The sequence below is a fragment of the Amblyomma maculatum genome, chromosome 1, assembly GCF_055883805.1.
Source record: "Amblyomma maculatum isolate TAMU_Amacu chromosome 1, ASM5588380v1, whole genome shotgun sequence".
Lineage (NCBI taxonomy): Eukaryota > Metazoa > Arthropoda > Arachnida > Ixodida > Ixodidae > Amblyomma > Amblyomma maculatum.
The window spans coordinates 279,849,463-279,868,028 of record NC_139344.1 but is presented as its reverse complement, the minus strand read 5'-3'; the positions used below and the strand labels follow the sequence as shown (position 1 = coordinate 279,868,028).

Below are 18,566 nucleotides of genomic sequence, written 5' to 3'. Positions count from 1 at the left end.
GTTACATGAATGTGTCAGCGACTTATTCCGCTTCTATTAACGTGCTTTGGTTCCACGGAATATTGGCGGCATAATCGGCACAATTGAAAGTCAGTTTTCAGATTGTACCTTCAGCTTGCTAGGTGCAGTGTCATATTAAATGGGTTCTGAGGGCATTATGTGAAAAGCCGCATAGGTGTGTTTGAGCTGCATGTGTGGATAAAGCACTTTGCTCTTGAATACAGTTGAAACCGAACATGTCAAACTAACCGGTTCTTGAGATAGTTCAATGTACTGATAATTTAATACATATATATAGTGGCAGTATATTAACTTACCTATACCATAGCAGCAAAACTATATTACTGCAACAGGCTGCCTGCTGACGTGCCAGAAGCACACCAGTCACTGGGCATTGCTATGCCTTTTTTTGTGTTGGAGCCGCAACAAACTGTTTGATAAGATGCTTAATGCTTTTATTCTATAAATAGACTAATCCCTCATTAAGGTAAATTGCAGTTGGTTTTCTTGACGTCTTCACCAGCGCGGCAACTGAGTGCCATCCCAAGACATTTAGTTGGGCTTCACCACATGACAGAAACATGATGAGGAAAATGAGTACCATAAAACTGCCTTAAAGCTCAGTTGTATAGTTTTGGTTTCACTTCCATTAACTTGATGCCATCCAGCGACTGCAGTCAGGCCACATCAGCCAGGTGCATTGTTTCAGATACTGGCTTTTGTGTCAAGGGTGGCTTCATGAACGCCCACGAATATTTCCTTCTCTTGGTTGCATATGCTTCCTCTGCTCTTCAATTATGCTACCCCATCATGTTTTGAGGATGCTGCACCACTCAAATGATGGTAAAGCATACTCAAAATGCGATGGGGCTATTTGCGAATATTTACCACTGCTGCTGTGCTGCACTTAAGAAAAGGCTAGGGAAGCACTTGAAATTCTGGAGCAATTCTTCAGCAATCCTGGCAGTGTATGCAAAGCAAACCAATTGATAAACCATGAAATTTCATTGTTGTAGCTGAGTTTTAATCTCAAATATATAGAAAACTATATTCCGGCATACATTTGATAAAACCAGTGTGGTGCAGTTTTTCTGCAGTTTTAAGGACGTTAGATAAATCACACTTTTTGTGCTCCTTTGTAGGCTGAATGAATGAGCTTTTTCCATACACGAGATCAAAGCCTACCCTCAGGGACGGCGTACATTCAGCTTGTGGTTTTACAGTGCTGGCTGCAGGTGTCCAAGGCCACACAGCTGATCCGCCTCCGCTCATGAAAAGTGTTCGAAGAGTGTTGTGTTCACATACCAAACAATTGGGGGTAGTTCTCGCTGCATCGACTGGTGTGGGAAGTCGATGCGAAGAGAAATGCCACTGAACTGTGCAGGGTGCAGTTTGACATTGAATGACCAGCAGATATTGAGTTCACTATACTTTAGGACTTTCCTATATTTTTATGCTTGATTCAATGTGATGATATATGTGTTCGACATGTTCAGTAATTTGAAATATCCAGGCTCGTTACATCCGGGCTCGGCTGTATCATGCAGTTCGAACAGCTCCAATGGTTGAGAAGTCTGGCACTTATTGGGTTTGTGTACAGCTTTTGTCAAAAATATGCAGTCTAAAGGGTTTGCCTCTGAGGCATGCAACGTTTGTTTACATCATTTCAAATATCTCGAATGTTACAAACTATTGCCCCACCTCTTCTGAGCTCAACACTTTTCCACTGATGCTACAGGAAATCCACTGCAGTGATAACATGCAAGCTTTTTTGCTGTATTGTTTGGACAAAGGCTGTACAGGTGCAAACAGAACTAAACTAAGCATGCCAATTTCTTCCAACATTTTTCATGTTTCGTAATTGAAACCAGCAGCCGTGGTATCTACAGGTTGGTAGCAAATGGCAGTGCACTTTTGCTGGGAAAAATATTATTTGCACATTCCCGATACAGAAGACGCGATTGCAATGAAAACTGAAAAGAGTGCGCTTTGTTTACTGATGTCCACCCTACTACATGCGTAGTTATAGTTTATCGTTGCAGCCAAATTGGTGAACCATGCAAGTTAATTTTCACTAGAGCAGCCTTTGAGAAAATGTTTTTTTGACGTGGCTTTTTTTTTTATATATATATATATATATATATATATATATATATATATATATATATATATATATATATATTATTGACTCTGCTCATGCATACAGTCAGTGTGTATGTAGTTATGTCTGCATTCACTCTTATGCGTCCTAAACTCGTTGCAGGCGATGCACCAGTGAATGGGGATGAAAAGCTGAGGTCAGCTGAGAGTGGCGACGTTTCAGCGGCATCGCGGAGCAGCAAAGAGGTTCATATTCTTTTTTTCAGCCTCCATTGCATTTGCCTGCTTTTATTGATTTGGTTTCAAGTTTCTCTATTATTGTAAATAACAGGTTAGCGTTCGTTTGTATTCATTTAGCACACTTGTGTCGATTCTAAGTAGAGAAGAAAGAAAATGACACATTTTGTATGCATTTGCTATCTTGCGCTGCACATTCTTTTTGGCTATATCTTTTTGGTTATCTTCCTAACTTGAGAACAAGGCTTGTATTCTATGGGATTTCTTTAAATTTTGGAGGCCAAGAACTGTGAGGTTTAAAATATACTTCAGTACATCAAAATGAAGCCAACTAAACACATTTTGTAACGGTATGAGCTTCATGAAGTTTTTAATTGCTTATTATTGAGATTTGTTTTTGAAATGGAGGTTTTCAGATAAAATTTGTACAAACCTTTCAAAGGTGTGTGTATATATCAAAAGTGGTGTATACCACTTGTTGTTACATGGCTCACTGCTCTTGTGGCATCATCTGTTGCTTTTGCCGCGCCACAATGTACGTTCCAACATACCTCCAGATAAATATGGTTGCATCCTCTCCTGTCTCGGCAGCAACCGTTTCCTGAAAGCGGCAATGCACTCTAACTGAAGCTGGAGGGGTGTGTGACACTTGCTCCCGTACAAGATGTCTCCCTATCCAATAGCAAATATTTCTGACAAAATCGAAGCTTTTAATTGTACAGGCTGTTGCATAAGTTGGAGCATGTGTCCACCATACTCTCAAAGCCGCTGCTACTGTGGGTCGACGAGAATAAGCAGAATCGAGCACATGTGCTGAAAGAGCAGCTAGTAGTGCACATGCACCTGTGATGCCAATTCTTTCCAGCTTTTGGCAGCAGTGTGTCACAAAGTGCACTGGTCATGTGCTCCCAGTTTTCCTCCAAGTATGGAACAACCTGTACAGTTTTCTTGCTAGAGAACAATTGCATTACGACCTTCAGTGTGGCACATCATTGCCAAAGGAGGCAGACGAGCACTTCACTCTATAAGCGGTGTCAAGGATCTGGCCAAGGTGCTGCCACTGATGTTCTGGGCTAATTCCACGGGCACCCTCTGATGTAATTGTCTGAATTGTTGCTATCTAGATTGTCAGTAGTATGAGCTATGGTCTCAGCTGGATCACAAAATTTCCAGTGTTTCAGTGCACGTGCCATGCTGCCCGAGCTGCTTTGTTTTCTTTAGTAGTCGGGAATTGCCACCACACAGAAGAGAAAGATGTGTGGAAAAATAAGCTATTGTTTTATAGTTTCAGGGCATATAGCACGATTTTTAAGAACACGAAACATTTAAAATTGATGTTAGCATCCCTTGTTATTCTCGATGGTCAATGGATGTGGTTCAGGATTACGGCTCGGTCAGCTATTACGTTTAAGACATGAACTTGCATGTCTGCTGCGAGTAGAAATGTTTTCTGGGTTTTGTGTGATGTACTTTTGGAATTTTCATGTACAGTCTTTGTCAAAAGTGGAGAGCCTAGGCAGTCTGCTTCTGAGCCATTTTGTGCAGCTTGTAATGCATTTGCAGTGCTCCGTATTTCCTGATGGTAAAAGTATTTTTTGTCCTAAATTTGCTAGTGGGAAGGACTTGCACTAATGCTATATCTGTGCCACTACACGGCTCAGAAGCAGACACCCTGGGCTCTACACTTTTGACAAAGACTGCACAAGGGATGACATGACAGGTGATGTGCAGTAAATGCATTGCACAGACACTGAACTTTTTTGCTCTGCTTCTTCGGTTTGGTTAGACCACCTAAAGCGCTTAGGAAAAATATTGTCTGTTCCAAATTCTGAGCAGAATGCAGGTAATTCTCTGAGTTAGTTCATGTGGATTACAGCACTCAAAATTTTAACAATATTGAGAAAACCGGCACATCCGATCATTGTAACAAATCATCGTTATGTCTAGAGCGGCAAAACAAACACCCAGGTAATTTTTCCCATGCATGTAGGCTTGCCTGTTTACCAGCGATGAGTGAATCGGGTCAAACAACGTTTTAAAGAACACTGAGCACTTCATTACAGGATGCATAAATAATCATTTTATAATTTTAGCATGCTTAAAAATGTCGGAAATTCAGGCTTGTTTAAGCGGCGGTTGAATTTGACGATCGCCGTGTGCATCGCTTTCAGTTACACGTATGCTGGCGGCAGTCCTTTTGTGGGCGCAAGGCCGAACAGCAACTGAACGGACTGCAGGAAATCCTCAGCCTTGATAATTGTCGAAAGCAATGACATTAAGAGCCTGTATTTTTCCGTGATGTTTCCAACCTTGAAACCCTGCTGAAAATTTATATGAATCTGCTGTTTCACATCGAGAAATATTGCCTTTCGCTTGGTCGGCACCAACTTCGAACGCATAATCGGGCGGTCACGATATGGTCGCACCCTTTGCATAGTGGCAGCCATGCAAGTGCTTTCCCTCCTCCCTCCAGTGGTTATGATGATGATAGTGTTCATTTACTAAGGCCACATAACACGCATTATCGAGGATTTCTCCCCATCTGCTCGTTTGCAGCGCCTATGCCAAGCTTCCGCGTCATTTCCTTCGTAGTGTTTAATTTTTTATTAACTTTCAGACAAATTTTCTTAACACACATTTTATGGGCAGCCAGAAATCTTATCATTTTATCCGATATGTTGCTGATAATTATGTTATAATGTGTGGTTTATTTTTGCATTGGGGAAGTAGATAAATGCGAGGAATTTGCTCATTCTAAGTGGATTACACTCCTTTGGGAGCAATAATTGGAGCATATGATGCCTGTGGCATGTGGTCCTCTCAGCAGAGCTCGCCAGTGAAGGACGTTGAGGGTGAGTCGCCCAAGAAAGACAAGAAAAAGAAGAAGGGAGGATTGCGGACGCCCTCATTCCTCAAAAAGAAGAAGCACCGCAAGGAGAAGGAGGACAAGGAAAAGGCTGCTTCAGAGTGGCAGAACCGGAGCCAGTAGCCCCCCCACCTATTTGCAAGTGAGCCCACCACAACTGATTCTAGTCTACTTGCGTGTGCTTGAAACATGCTCACTATTCAGTGCCTAGGATGGCATCTATTAATGCAAAGCATGCATGCACTCATGCTTGGTAGTATGCCACCTCATTTGAGGGTGTTTTTTTGCAGTGGCTTTGTGCCTCGATTACATGTGCTTTTGAAGCGACTGAGAAATGCAATAACGATAGTGCACATGTGCAGGCATCATTGAAAATAACAGGAGCAGTACATCAATGCTCATCTCTGGTTCCCAAAGTTGCATTGACAGCAGCATTTGAGCCGCTGTCAGTGCCTCTAAATGTATGCCCCTTTTTGTGCTGTATTGCACAATAGTTTGTGCTCTTGTAAGTGTGCTTTCAAGGATAAAATAGAATGTCACCTGATGTGCTTCGAGAATATAGTAGCTTCTCTTCGCCAAATACAGTAAAGTCTCGTTAATTTAGAGTCATCTGGACTGTGAAAAATGTTGTATGAGCAAAAATTTAAAAAATCAAGTCCAGGTGAAAAGGGCCATTGCAAGAATGTCTGTGCATGCCCCTGCTTTGTCCCGCTACTGCATTTTGGCTTGTAATTTCCCGCAGGGTAGCATCATAACATGCGCAACTTGAAGCAATAAATTATAAACACTTGTGAAGCTAATTTCTATTATAGCTTAACCAATTTGCATATGAATTAACTGCCCTTTTTAATACATGGAGACACATGCGTCCTGTCGTTCGTAAAAGCTACCTTACACTTTGCCAACAGTCTTTGGAAAAAACAGCACACCTTTAAGACACAGATGGAGGAAGATTGGACATCACTGCACTGCCACTTTTGCTCCGTCTGTGTCTTAAGGGTGTGCTTATTTTTGTTTCAGGTCTGAATCACAAACTAGCCCGATCAACCACCCTCCCAAATAGGCCAGACAAATTTCAATGTTTGATTTTCTGAAGAAGGATAGCCTTATCAAGCAGTATTTGAAGGGACAGTCTACTGGCTTCAACTTTTTCTTTCTTCGTTGGAAAGCTACATCCCCAAATTAACGAATACTTGGCTTTGGAGCTGAGAAACACAGCAGAACCATTGAAAACTTTATTTTTCTATATGGTACATAGTCTCATTTTCTGAGTGGTAGTCTGTGTCTGCAAACACTGATGCTTTGGACACTACATACTGTTAGTATACTATATGCAGCTCTATGAGGACAACTGTCACCTTGCTTAAGTTGTTTGCAGAATGTGTCATTAACTAAGATGCACAGGTTTTGATAAAGCTATAAATGAGAGCACCAAAATAGCTTGAATTAGAAAGAAGTAATAAATAAACACAGTGAAATCTACTGCAGATACCAGCAATCATTTTTGTTTATAGCAGCGCTGCTGATGGCAGCATCGCTACAAGTATGGCTGCTTCATTGGTATGTAGTTTTCTGTTTTCAACACATTTTGAAAGTGAATCGAGGAAAATAAAGAATAAAAGTAGCTGTAATTTATTTAATGAGAAAAAACTAGGCTGCCTTAAAGTTGATATGAATACAAATATCTGTCCGTATGATGATGTGGCATAGTCATAAAAAAATAGTATATTCACTTCAGATGCTCCAGAGAGATGATGTTAGCAGCAACGCAAGGACACAATATGGTGCCACAATCTGCTAAAGCCTGACTTTTTTGATCAATTTAAAATATGAATTCCTGGTTAAACCACGAGTTCTTCCCTCAATACTGCCACCAAGTGGCAAGATCTACCAGAATGTGCTGATATTTATATGCTCGTCTCCGGAGACTGCCTCTTTAAAATGATGGAAATGCCAGTAACCCAACCCTCTAGCTTCAGCACACCATTCCCAGTGTTAAGCTTGCCGCAGGCTCAGAGCAAGAATTATTGAATGCTAAGGATGGGATGTGCTTCAATGCCTTCAACCACAGCTGGGCAGTGAGGAACGCAGAGAGCATGTTACTTTGAAACTGGCATCCACGGTTGTGTCGCAGTGAGGCACGTCTTCTCCTTTGCAGGCACACTTCAGTGTTCCACAAGTCAAGTAGTTTTTTGTTCTTGGGCTAGGCCACTATGGCATATCAAGCATCCACATCGCTTTTGGGCTCTGATGGACCATTGCTTCCTTGGTTTTTGGCGAAATTGGGCTTTGTCAACCTCTCATAACACCTCAAATCTTTGAATTAACCAGGCTAGTGCAGGCCACCACTTCAATTGTCCAGTCAGACTTGAATTATGAATTACAGGACTACAGAAATTAAGCGAGAATTAACAGAGTACAGATTACGAGGTTTTACTGTATGTCTATAGTATATACTTGTCAGAGCCACTTGTTTAACTTTGATATGAAGACCTAGTGTTCTGGAGGCACTGACGGAAATCTAAACAGACAATTTTTCAGAACTGAAAAATGATTGCAAACCATGTGGTCCCGTATCGTGCCGCATATGAGCTATCTACAGTTCCTCCTCTTCTTGTCTAGTTTTTAACACTCATGTCTACATTCGTATCATTGTGTTCTTCTGGATTGTAAAGCTGCTGCAATAACTGTGGTGGTTACTGTAGAAGGGCTATATAGTGAGCATATTAGGGTTTACAATACAGCATCTACAAGATGCAAGCATTAAATGTGCTAGCCTGCACTGTAGCATACTTGAGCTGTTTCCAAGGGAACCGTAGGCTTCATGAAGTAGCACACTTATCTAGTGCGACATCATTTTTCATGTGTAGTGCAAAAAATGCCATAGAACGTACAATGTCTGTGGGAAAAGGCATAAATCATTACGGTCTATACAGATGTTAGTGCCAGCAGAGCCAAAGGGCAACACCAGCGTTCTTACAGTCTCCTCGGATTTTACTGAAATTTTCCTGGTACATTCTCCTCAGTTTCCTGGTTGTTTGAACCAAATTTCGCAGTAGTTTGATCTTTTTGCTGCAAAAATTAATTTTAAAATTTCCCATTCTGTGGCCTCGATTGGAAAGATTTCTATGGGCAACCTTGGGTGTGTGGCATAGCCATCTGAATTTGCTACAGGACAAAATTTTGAGACTGCTTTTGGTCATTTCAGGCAAATAGTAACCACAGCTGTCACTTGCAGCTGCCACTTAAGCTGATGAGTGCTCGCACGTTAGGTTTTGTGATCACATCAATGACGTCAGAGGTTAATTGAAACCTGCTTTCAGTTTGTTTGTTTTTTTTAATTTACTTCTCTTTGGTAATTTGAAATTGTTTCTTATACCCAAGAGAATGTGACATGATTATGAAGTTGGAATGTTCAAACACCTACCGTAGTTGCGCAACACCAGTGTCGGACTGATGTTGAAAATATTGGGGATAGCAATTTGTTTTTGGTTATGAACATGATACAGATAACATAAGGTGCACATTTTAGGGTTCGCAGAACATAATCCAAGCTCGGCTCATAATCTGGAGAGTTACTGCTCCAGTCCTTTAGTTGAAGGTCCCACACTGTCAGCCATGCGAAAGAAATCACGAGCGTGGAGGGAGCACTTTCAGTGGCCCGCACAGTGCATACAATTGGCAAGTTGTGAAAAAAAGGTGACTGAGATTTGGAAAGAGAACACAATAACTCGTTTACTGCTGATAGCGGCGATCAAGTCCTATTTCAAGGGGCAACAGTGTGAACCCCTGAACTTGGCTCAGCGTAGCAGACGTAGTAACAGAATTAAAAAAAAAACTGCAAACAGAGGCAGATGTTGGAACAACCATTGTGCTTCTTATTGCATGTGCGCATGGCCACCTTGCACAAGAGAGCAGTGCGTGTGGAGCAGCCATTCCCCCCTGTAAAGAAGGGTGGGCGCAGTTGCTCTGCAGTCTTCAATATAGCTTCTAGAAAGATTCAACAGATGGCATGACCAGTCCAAGCATGCCCGGTTTGCACTCAGGCGCGAATTTTTTAATGCATTTTGGGGAACATTGGGTACGTCAGTGACAACAAAAGGGCAGCTAAGTGATAACAGCAGACGTATTGCATGTCATATCAACTATAGCCTAAATGCTGCTGCAAGCACTGCAAAGTCATTTATGCAACAATTTCAAACCTGGTGCAGTCACGCTCAGGGTAGGCATAAAGAGCAGCTTCTAGGACATGTGGCAATGCAGTGGGGTACTTACACACATAACGATATTGCTGTTAGATCTAGCACGTCCTGCTATTTATACCAGTATTCTTCCTAGACTTTGACCCCATTGCCACCTTACTGAATTTCCAGCTTCCAGGGAAAAGAAAAGATGGTAGCTGAGTAGCAGAAGTTCTTTTCAGCTTAAAAGGAGAACTAAAATTTTATTGTATGCTGCTCATTTTCTTTCAGAATCTAGAGTCCTGCATCTACAGTAGATTCTCGATTCTACAAATCTCAGAGTTGCAAAACATATTTGATCAAACGAAATTTTGCATCTTTTAAAGCAAACAAAATTTGAATGCAAAAGCATAGGAAATGCATATAGATCCATTCACACCTTGAATAAGACAGGCTGTTGGAATTGCTGATGTTGTATCATATTCGTCAGCAGCACTTAGACACACAGACAGAACACAACAGCACCTCTGTTGTGTTTTTTGTTCCGTCCATGTGTCAACGAATATGCTGTCTACAGCTGGCAGGATTTACTTACACTGTATGGTCACAGCTCACTACTCGCGATGTGTAAAGGGGACTGGCATTCAGTGTGGTGCATACCAAGGCTCACTGCTCAAAGGAGGTGCAGTCCAGAGCTTGCTCATTTTTATCGCCATTAATGGGGTGGAAGACGGTTGAGAACATCTGAAAGTCTTTCTGCACATTCCACACAATGCACCTCCGCCGGGGAAGTTTATGAATCCCTATCATACCATAATTCTATCATAATTCATACCAGGTTTGTATTATCAAGATTCTACTGTGTAGAACAAATTTGTAGCATTTTGTATATCTCTGGGCACTTTTTATCAGAACAACAAATTCAGTGAAGCTGTTTTATTTTCTGTGCTCTCTCCACAGCTTCACCTGCAATTTCGTTGTAAAAACCTTTATGGCTAAGCTTGCTAGATATTTGTCTCATCTTGTTCATGTTGGCTATGGTAGCAGCATGGGCTGCTGTTAAGTCAGCATACTCAAGTGAGCATTACATGCAGTTCCTTTTTATATCACATCAGTAGCATGGGAGTCGTTTGGTTTCCTTCAGTTTTTCATAGACATAACTATGGAAGAAGACTGAGTGGCCCAATAGTGGTCCCTGCAGCTAGTTCTGTAGCATACGACCACACTCTAAATTTGCTTTGATGACCTTTTTAATCCGAGGCTGCAAGGAAGATTGCTGGGATGTATAATCATTGCCTGTAGCCTCATGCTCTTCATTAGCAGCAAGCGTTAAATTTATTGCTTTGGCCACTGGTCGATAGTTTTACTTTCTTCACTGGCATTGTGAGGGTGCAAAAAAATATTAGGTGTGTAATTGGTAATAAAAGGTTTTCTTTTTCTGCTGCTCCTGCTTTCTGATGTGTGTGTGAAAGGGGTGGATAAAGGATGTTGGCATAGTAGGATACAACTTCAAAAAAAAACAGCAGTTGCTAATTTGGAGTCATGGTACGCGGCATGTGTATTGCCTCTGCTCAGCAATAAACGAAAGTTTTTCATATTTAACTGCACCAAACAAGCCAGGGGCATTATTAAAATTCTTGAGCTTATAATTTGTTGTGATGGTAAGCTTTTTATTTAGATTATAGACCTTTGCAAGGAGGGCTCCCTGAGCGTCACTATATTGCTCTCTGGGCTGTTGTGTGCTCATGACGTCAGCATGGTGGGAGCTGCAGCAGAACCGATTTGCAACAGCCCAGAAAGGAGGTGTTTCGACATCCTCCTTGCCTGATGCACAGGTCTATAGGAAAAGCTTGAACAGCGGAACACTTTCCATCACAGAGGAATTGTGTGTGGTGGATTCTGCAGACTTCAGTTGTATCTTACTATAGTTAAGTAATTCCCTGGTTCCTCTCTTTTTTTTTTTCCAACTTTCTTCATTATTCATAAGGAATAATAAGGAAAGTCATCAAAGGGAAAAGGTAACACTTGCTTTTTTTTTCCCACACAAGTAATCTAAATAGTGTAACCCATGTAATTAGCTTGAGCAAGGTTAAAGGAAGTTCTTCACTGTAATGTATGCTGCTAACTTTGTTGTAGCGCCAGACATAAAATCAAACAAAATTTTGTTTATCAGCGTGTCTTGGTGGGAAAAAAAAATGCTGGTGAAAGATTTCTTGTGTTTTCCTATGATTCAACCCTTGTTATTGATACAGTTGGAGTGGCATTGAGTGTTTAGTCAGAAAAATTGATGATTATGCATGTATGTTCTTTGTTCTTGTAGGACCATGTAGTAAATCTGTATGCCCAAGATAGCACTGTGCAAAAAGCAATGTAGAACATGCTGTGTATTTGCCCTGACACCATCTGCATATTCTATCTGCAATTTCATTGATCTGTTTGCACTCAGATATCACACAAAGGTTGCATTTTTTTCTCAATTTCATGTAGAAATGTGTTAGTGCAGGTTAGTATCATGCAAAAAATTCAAAATCTTATCATCTGAGAGCTTTGGCCATTGGCAAAGCAAGTGGGTTGCTGCTACTTACATTCTATACTTACTCAAATGAAAAGTAGCCCCGCATGACTTGGTCGTAATAAGCAGATGAAGTCAGGGTCTTAATAGGCAAACTAGCATTGGGCTTTAAGTCCTGATCTCTCTCTCTTTTTGAACTCCAATGCTGCTGTGCCTCGCAGATTTGCTTTAGCAAACACCAGAATGTAGATCATTGAAGGAGGTTCCTCGTAGCACTAAAATATGGTACTGGTACAAATGCATTGCATTTGGGTCTGAATAATTTTAGACTCAAGAGTTTGTTTGAAATAAACGTAGCCTTTTTAATTATCATAGCTTTAGCTCTACTAAAACACCACTTTAAAGTTCTAAGTAGTGTAGACACCTAATTTTAGTGGCATGTTTTCTTCTCTGTTATGATGCATATGCCATCGCCACATGGTCATCTACAACCACTAATTAATTTTAGATCATATTTCTTCTCTGAATTAGTTTTGGTTTTAACAATCAAACGATGGCTGTGGCAAAAAAAAATTTTGCTTTAGATAACTATGTGGCATGGTAGCCATGTGTGAGGACATCATTTTCAGAATTTTTCTTCAAGCATCTAGCATATATTTTTTAGAGCGCAGCTCTGTGGCACCCGTTCCTGCATTTTGCAGCATCGCTATCAGCGTTGTCCCTCGTAACCAGCTCCATAAATAAATAAATCCTGTCTCCACCGGGAATCGAACCTCCATCCCATGGATCCCCAGCCGAGCGTTTTAACCAACTGTGCCACGCCTGGCATCGTGAAACGCACATCATAATTCTCTTTGTCTTAGGCTTTCGCATTTCTGGAGTGTAGATTCTACATCGCGCTCAGAATTTGAGAGCGCAGCTTTTTGGTGCCCATTCCTGCATTTCGCAGTAACTAGTAACATATTCATAAGATGGGAGTGAAAGGGGTGCCGTAGTGGAGGGCTCCGTAGTAATTTCGGCCACCTGGGGATCTTTAACATGCACTGATATTGCACAGCACACAGACGCCTCTTCGTTTCACCTCCATCGAAACATAATTAGAGCCAGTGAAGTGGTTTAGAGGGAAGGAAAGGCCCAGTATATGAAAGAAAGAGGAACTAGTTGGATGAAACGTGTGAAAAATAAAAAGTGCGTAATTGTACATACATGTCTTGCTCGAATTCTTTTCCTCATTGTATTGAAAAGCTGAAACAGCTGATGAGCTGTGCTCAAATTTCGCATTATGAAGTAACCAAATTTTTTTTAACCAAGTCTGCAAACCCGAATATGTGTGAAATCCCTCCTGGGCCATTTCCTATAGCTTTCCCAAACAGAGTCATAGAGGCACACGTCGCCTATATGCACTGTACGCCTTGGGAGTGCCATGCTATCTAGTGCTGTCACTTGCTTAATCTCTCATGGTGGAATGTTTTAACTAAATGACACTGAAGCTGAGGAGCAAATTCAGAGACAAGAAAATTAATTCGGCATACCGTATTTACTCATGCAGTGAACCAACTTTTTTTAATAAATGATGCATCTGTTTGTGGGGGAAGGTTCAGAGTCAGAATTTCATATTTAATCCACTCACCTGCCCATCCATCATCATCAAAAGGATGCTGTCAGCCGTTCTTATATTGTCAAATTTTGGCATTGAAAGACACTCGCCATGTGCTGCATGCCTTTGACTGAAGATTTAAAAAAAAGCTGCGGGATGGTCACAAACATGTCATGCAAATATTCAAGCATTAGCTGTGTTATGAGATGGTTCGGCGTTTTCACTCCCATTGTCAAGCTTCCAAAATCTCCTGGGGATCTGAAGGTCTTGCTTCTGCCATAGCATTCTTTTTTATTATTATTATTTTTTAACATGGTCAATTCTTTGATCATGGAGTGCATTTCGTGTACGAATTCCTAAAGTCTTTAAGCCTTCAAGGTATATTTACAAGATAGGGGGTTCTAAATATAGTGAGTTGATATGGTACAGCTTAATATATATATATATATATATATATATATATATATATATATATATATATATATATATATATATATATATATAATTTCTGATTTCTTTCCCGACTTATGCATTGTAGAAGTAGGGCATTTTCGCATGTCTAGTACGATCATATTTCCATGTTGTTTTGGGTGATACGATAGCAAAAATGTGTGAAAAACTTGACATAGCGAGAGGCAATAGCAGCTGCAGTAACTGCAGTGCTCCTGGCCAGTGTTGTACATGATGTTTGATAGGTACCGACATCTGCTCACATAATTATCTGACTAGCATATTGACCTCACTTCACTGTCACAGTCCGTAGCGCACACCTTGGCTGCACGCTGATATTACTGTATGTTGGTAGAGCACCAAGTTTTAGGCGTTTTTCGCGGATTTTTTGCGGGCACGGAGCTCGGCAATGAAATGTGGTTCATGTTTGAGTTCCAAAGAATCTTGTTTCTGGACATTGGGAAACAAAAAGTCCTGCTTACGTAAAGTGGTCAGATCGTTTCAAAGAGCTGGTACATCATTTGTTGACATTCCCGCTCCTGAGGAAAGCTAGTGTCGGAATGAATCAAAAAGGATGTATCAGCAGTTGAGGGCCAATCTTTTTTCAACTTAAACCCACTCTTGTCATCACAGCCATCAGAATTGGAGGAAGAACTCTATTATAAGACTGCGTTTAAGGCGAATGTGAAGGGACCAGCGAATTCATTTGGCTCATCAAAGTTCATCTCAACAGAAATTCCCCTAAAAAGACATGGAGCATGCTAGGCATGTCCAAAGATATGTTGCAGTTTAAATGGCCTTCCCACGATGGCATTGTTGCAAATAGACCATTTATTGTTGCTTTAAGTAAGCTGAAGACTAGCTGAAAGAAACAAACCAAGGCTATCCTACTTGACAATGGCATTGGTTTACTTTTTTGCTTTTTTAGCAGCTGCTATCCATCTCGCTCTAAATGGTTCAACATGCCCAGTTGAGTAGCTGTGCATCTCTCTTACCTCTGCAGCATAGCTGTTACAAACACTGCAAACAGACAGGCACACCACGTGCCTTTTCATATGCCGCAGTAATGTACATGGCACTAATGGCTGGCTACCTTTTGCTGCGATAAAGCATGTTGCAGCCGCAGAGGTTTTAAGCGCCAATTAGTGGGTGAATTTTGTGCACACACTCCTTTTTGTTTGTGTAGGACACACACAGTTTGTGACACATGCACAGTTTCAAGATCCGAGCAGCTGGTCTGCAGCTTTTTGTGAAGGCGTGCAAGAGCCATCTTGTAGGGGTGCGCTTTCTTGTGCAGAAGCATAATTTATTACCATAGTGTCGCACAGACGCTTTGCTAGTACCTTTACAGTTGGTCACTGTCAAAGTAAATGGCTTTGCATCTTATAATGAGAATTTGTCTTGGGAGTCTGCGGTAAATTATTTAGCAGAGAAACAGACAAGCAAAAATGTTGTCTATACTTTAAGCGAGTTGAAAGCAACACGATCCCATGGGAGCATACAAAATTGACAGCACAGTTGAATCTCTATGTGAAATTTGATTGCAAACAGACCATCAGTTTAAAATTTGGTGTCAGAAGGCTCTTACGGCTTATTGTACAGTGCAGGTAGCCATTTGGCAGTACCCACTGACTCAAAGCATGAACGCGCCGACCTTGATTCATCTTACCCTTGAACTACTACTACTGCTATATTCAACTGCCCTAAAGGGCAGACTTTCGTGTGTTCTACCACCTTGCAGAGCTACATTCTTCTGCCAGCACTCATTCAACATGAGAAAAACATGTTGGGTAAGGACTGGCAGTGGGCAAATCAAATAAGTGTTGAATTTCCAGTAGACCTGTAATAATGCAGCATTCATGAACTGATATAAACTGTCTGTGCTTTCTGCAAAGCATGCATGCATTTCTTTGGATGGACATTTAAATGATAACAAAATGGACAATGACTACGTTTCGTTGAATCTTAGCAGGGCAGTAGTACGAGTGTGCACTTTCTGTGGGTCCTATGACCTAACCCCCGTGGGCAGGAGCCATATGACCCATAGGATGGAGGAGTGTTACGGGCCCGATTTCACAGCATGGTTGTACTTTCTTGGTTGTTGCATCTGTGTGGCTTCACATGTGTCTCTCTCCCAGTGGTCTGTGGTGGGCTGGCCTCCTAGGTGGCTAAATTGGCTGCTTTCTATGCACTCTGGTGTCCTATGCAGGTGTGACGCTCTACTGAAGAAAACTGCCAGGCACCCAAGCTCATTTTCCCCAGGATTGATGCAGGCACTGCCACTGAACCCTGAGTGGTTTAGAGCAAAATGGACTGCAGACGATGATGCTTCAAGAGCGCCCTGCCTCTTCTTGTTGTTGCTACTGCTTCAGCACATGAGGCCCCTTCCTCTGAAGGTGCCCTGAGCTGGCTTTGTTTTTACAAGTGTTTCTTTGTTTTAAGCAAACCAGAGCAGTCTTAGTTGCTGCTCTTGGTACGACTTCAAGCAGCAAGGATACAGCAGTCTTGTAACCTCTAAAATATTGTTTTAGTTGTTTTGTTAAACAACATTTAGTGGACAGTTTTTATTCCGTGCAACTTTTACTTCGCTGCCGCAGCTGGAGAAAGCAGCGAACTGCGTGTTGTCTGTGTCTTGGCCAGAGCACTAAGTATATTTTGTTGTCCAAACTGAAGCTGGCATCAGTGGGTGTTAAGTTGAGGATAGCCACAGTGAAGGTTGTCTTTCCCGTGCAGTTATGCGCAGTCTAGACATGACAAAATGTTTCACTCTGTCTCATCCTTCAAGATGTGTAATAAAACTATATATATATATAAACACAAACATTATATATATATATATATATATATATATATATATACATACATATAAAAACTGCATACTTAGTGCTTTTATCTTGTACTTCTGTGGCATTTTCAATTTTAGATGCATGTTAAAGGTTCCAAGGGGAACTGTAACTACAATAGCAAAAAATAATAAAAAAAAAATTGTTTTGTTCTTGCCCTTGTTGTCTGACCAGACAGTGTGGAGGGGGTGTTGAATCAAAGGTTACGCTTGGAAGAGTGGCCACATTTCTTAGATGGCTCATCAACTGCCAGTGCAGAGCACTTCCAGCCATTTGTGCTTTTATTTATTGTCTTAGAGGCTTCTTGTTTGCATGTAACTGCGCGTGCAGGAAGTGTACATACTATGCTGTTTGGGAGAGGAGATGCAGCACCGTGACCCTAGCACGTGCTAGGCTTGAGACCTAGCAGGGTGCATGCTGCCCCCATTGCTTGCTTGGGCCCATGTCTAGCAGTGGCCTCAGTGGCCGCTAGCTAAGTGCAGTGTTTTGGCATAGTCTGGGACGTGTGCGTCATTTGTTGTCTCTTGTTTTCCCAACCTTTCAATGTGTGCGTGTGTGTTTGGCTGACCGTAACAACTCTGAGCTGGCCTGTTGCGGTGCTGGCTCCAGTTTTGTGTTTTTTTCCCCTATCATTAAACCCTCCTGTCTGCACCTCCCCTTCCCACCCCTTGTTTGTTCTCTAGCCACGAGTGCTTGCGGGGCCTCATGCAGGCAAGGAGAGGGTGCAACAGTCATTTGGTCAACATTTCTGGCTGCCCCTGTTTATTCTGCTGTTGTGCTCTGAAACACAGTGTAGCTGAAAGGTGTAACTATTTCAAGAAAGCTCTGGGATGGCTTTATTCAGTCTACAAAACTGTGAATAAAAATTCAAAGTGTTTGTGTTCTTTGTGCTTGACTGCTTTGCTTGCCAAGGTCTTCAGTCAGCAGATTTCCTCTGTGCTTTGATGCCAGCAGAACTGCAGTTGACAGATGCAACAGGAGTTCATTTTTAATAGAGACGTGCCTTTTTTTACGTGCCTGCTCCACATGGTTACATACTCCCGATTTCTAGATCAAGTACAATCTTCTACTGTTGCAGCGTGAAGTCTGATTGTTGTGCAAAGCACATCCAAGAAAGTTGACCCATTTAGCAAAATGTTGAGGTAAGTAAAAGTGAGGCTGGTAAAAAGCCATAGGTTCCGAGTACTTTGTTGATCTTGGATGCAGGTCAAGTTGGGCACAGATTTTGGTGTAATCCCAACCTGTCTTGCCATCTGCTGCCAGGAAGTACACTGCATTGGTTTTATGAGGCAGCACAATATTGTGACCAGTGCAGTGTACTTGTGATCAAGCAAGTGGGACTGTCTGCAAACTGTTGTTACAGAATGTCGCAACAGTAGTAAATTTTTGCAGTGAATATAGTCTCCTTATTCAGTAATATGTTGGGAAATGTGGGACACAAAAGTGTAAAGGTGTGCAAGTTGCCACCTGGTCCATGCGTACATGTTGCAGCTTAGCTTGTCGACTAACCCTCTGCATAAAATGCCTCCTTAGTCTGTGTATGTTGTAGTTTGATATGCATTGTGGCCTTGCCCTTTTGTGGCTTAGCAGCCCAGGTGAAAAATTCTGATCCCAGCATTGCTTCCCTGGCAGCAGCACTTTTTTTTTTCTAAGAAATTTGTACACAGCATTTTCTGCTTTCTAAAACATCACATTCAAGTGCTGAAGTGCACACAAAATGTACACGTGACCTACACTGAAGTAACTGCACTACAAGACAGTGCAGGTCTCCCATAGTAAG

The 18,566-nt window shown here is 41.6% G+C and overlaps 1 protein-coding gene across 9 annotated transcripts in view; it reads left to right on the top strand.

Annotated features, from left to right (window-relative positions):
- hts (adducin 1-like protein hts) overlaps positions 1 to 17,670 on the top strand; it is a 128,580-nt gene extending 110,910 nt beyond the window's left edge. For 6 of the 9 annotated variants that reach the window (XM_084591432.1, XM_084591435.1, XM_084591429.1 and 3 more), the window contains 3 exons: positions 2,264 to 2,346; positions 5,162 to 5,345; positions 16,153 to 17,670. In XM_084591432.1, coding sequence (XP_084447558.1) covers positions 2,264 to 2,346; positions 5,162 to 5,326 — 248 coding nt within the window. In that variant the 3' untranslated portion in view covers positions 5,327 to 5,345; positions 16,153 to 17,670. The remainder of the gene's footprint in view (positions 1 to 2,263; positions 2,347 to 5,161; positions 5,346 to 16,152) is intronic. The other 3 variants (XM_084591436.1, XM_084591431.1, XM_084591434.1) reach the window with 1 other exon arrangement.
- The last annotated feature ends 896 nt before the right edge of the window (positions 17,671 to 18,566 follow it).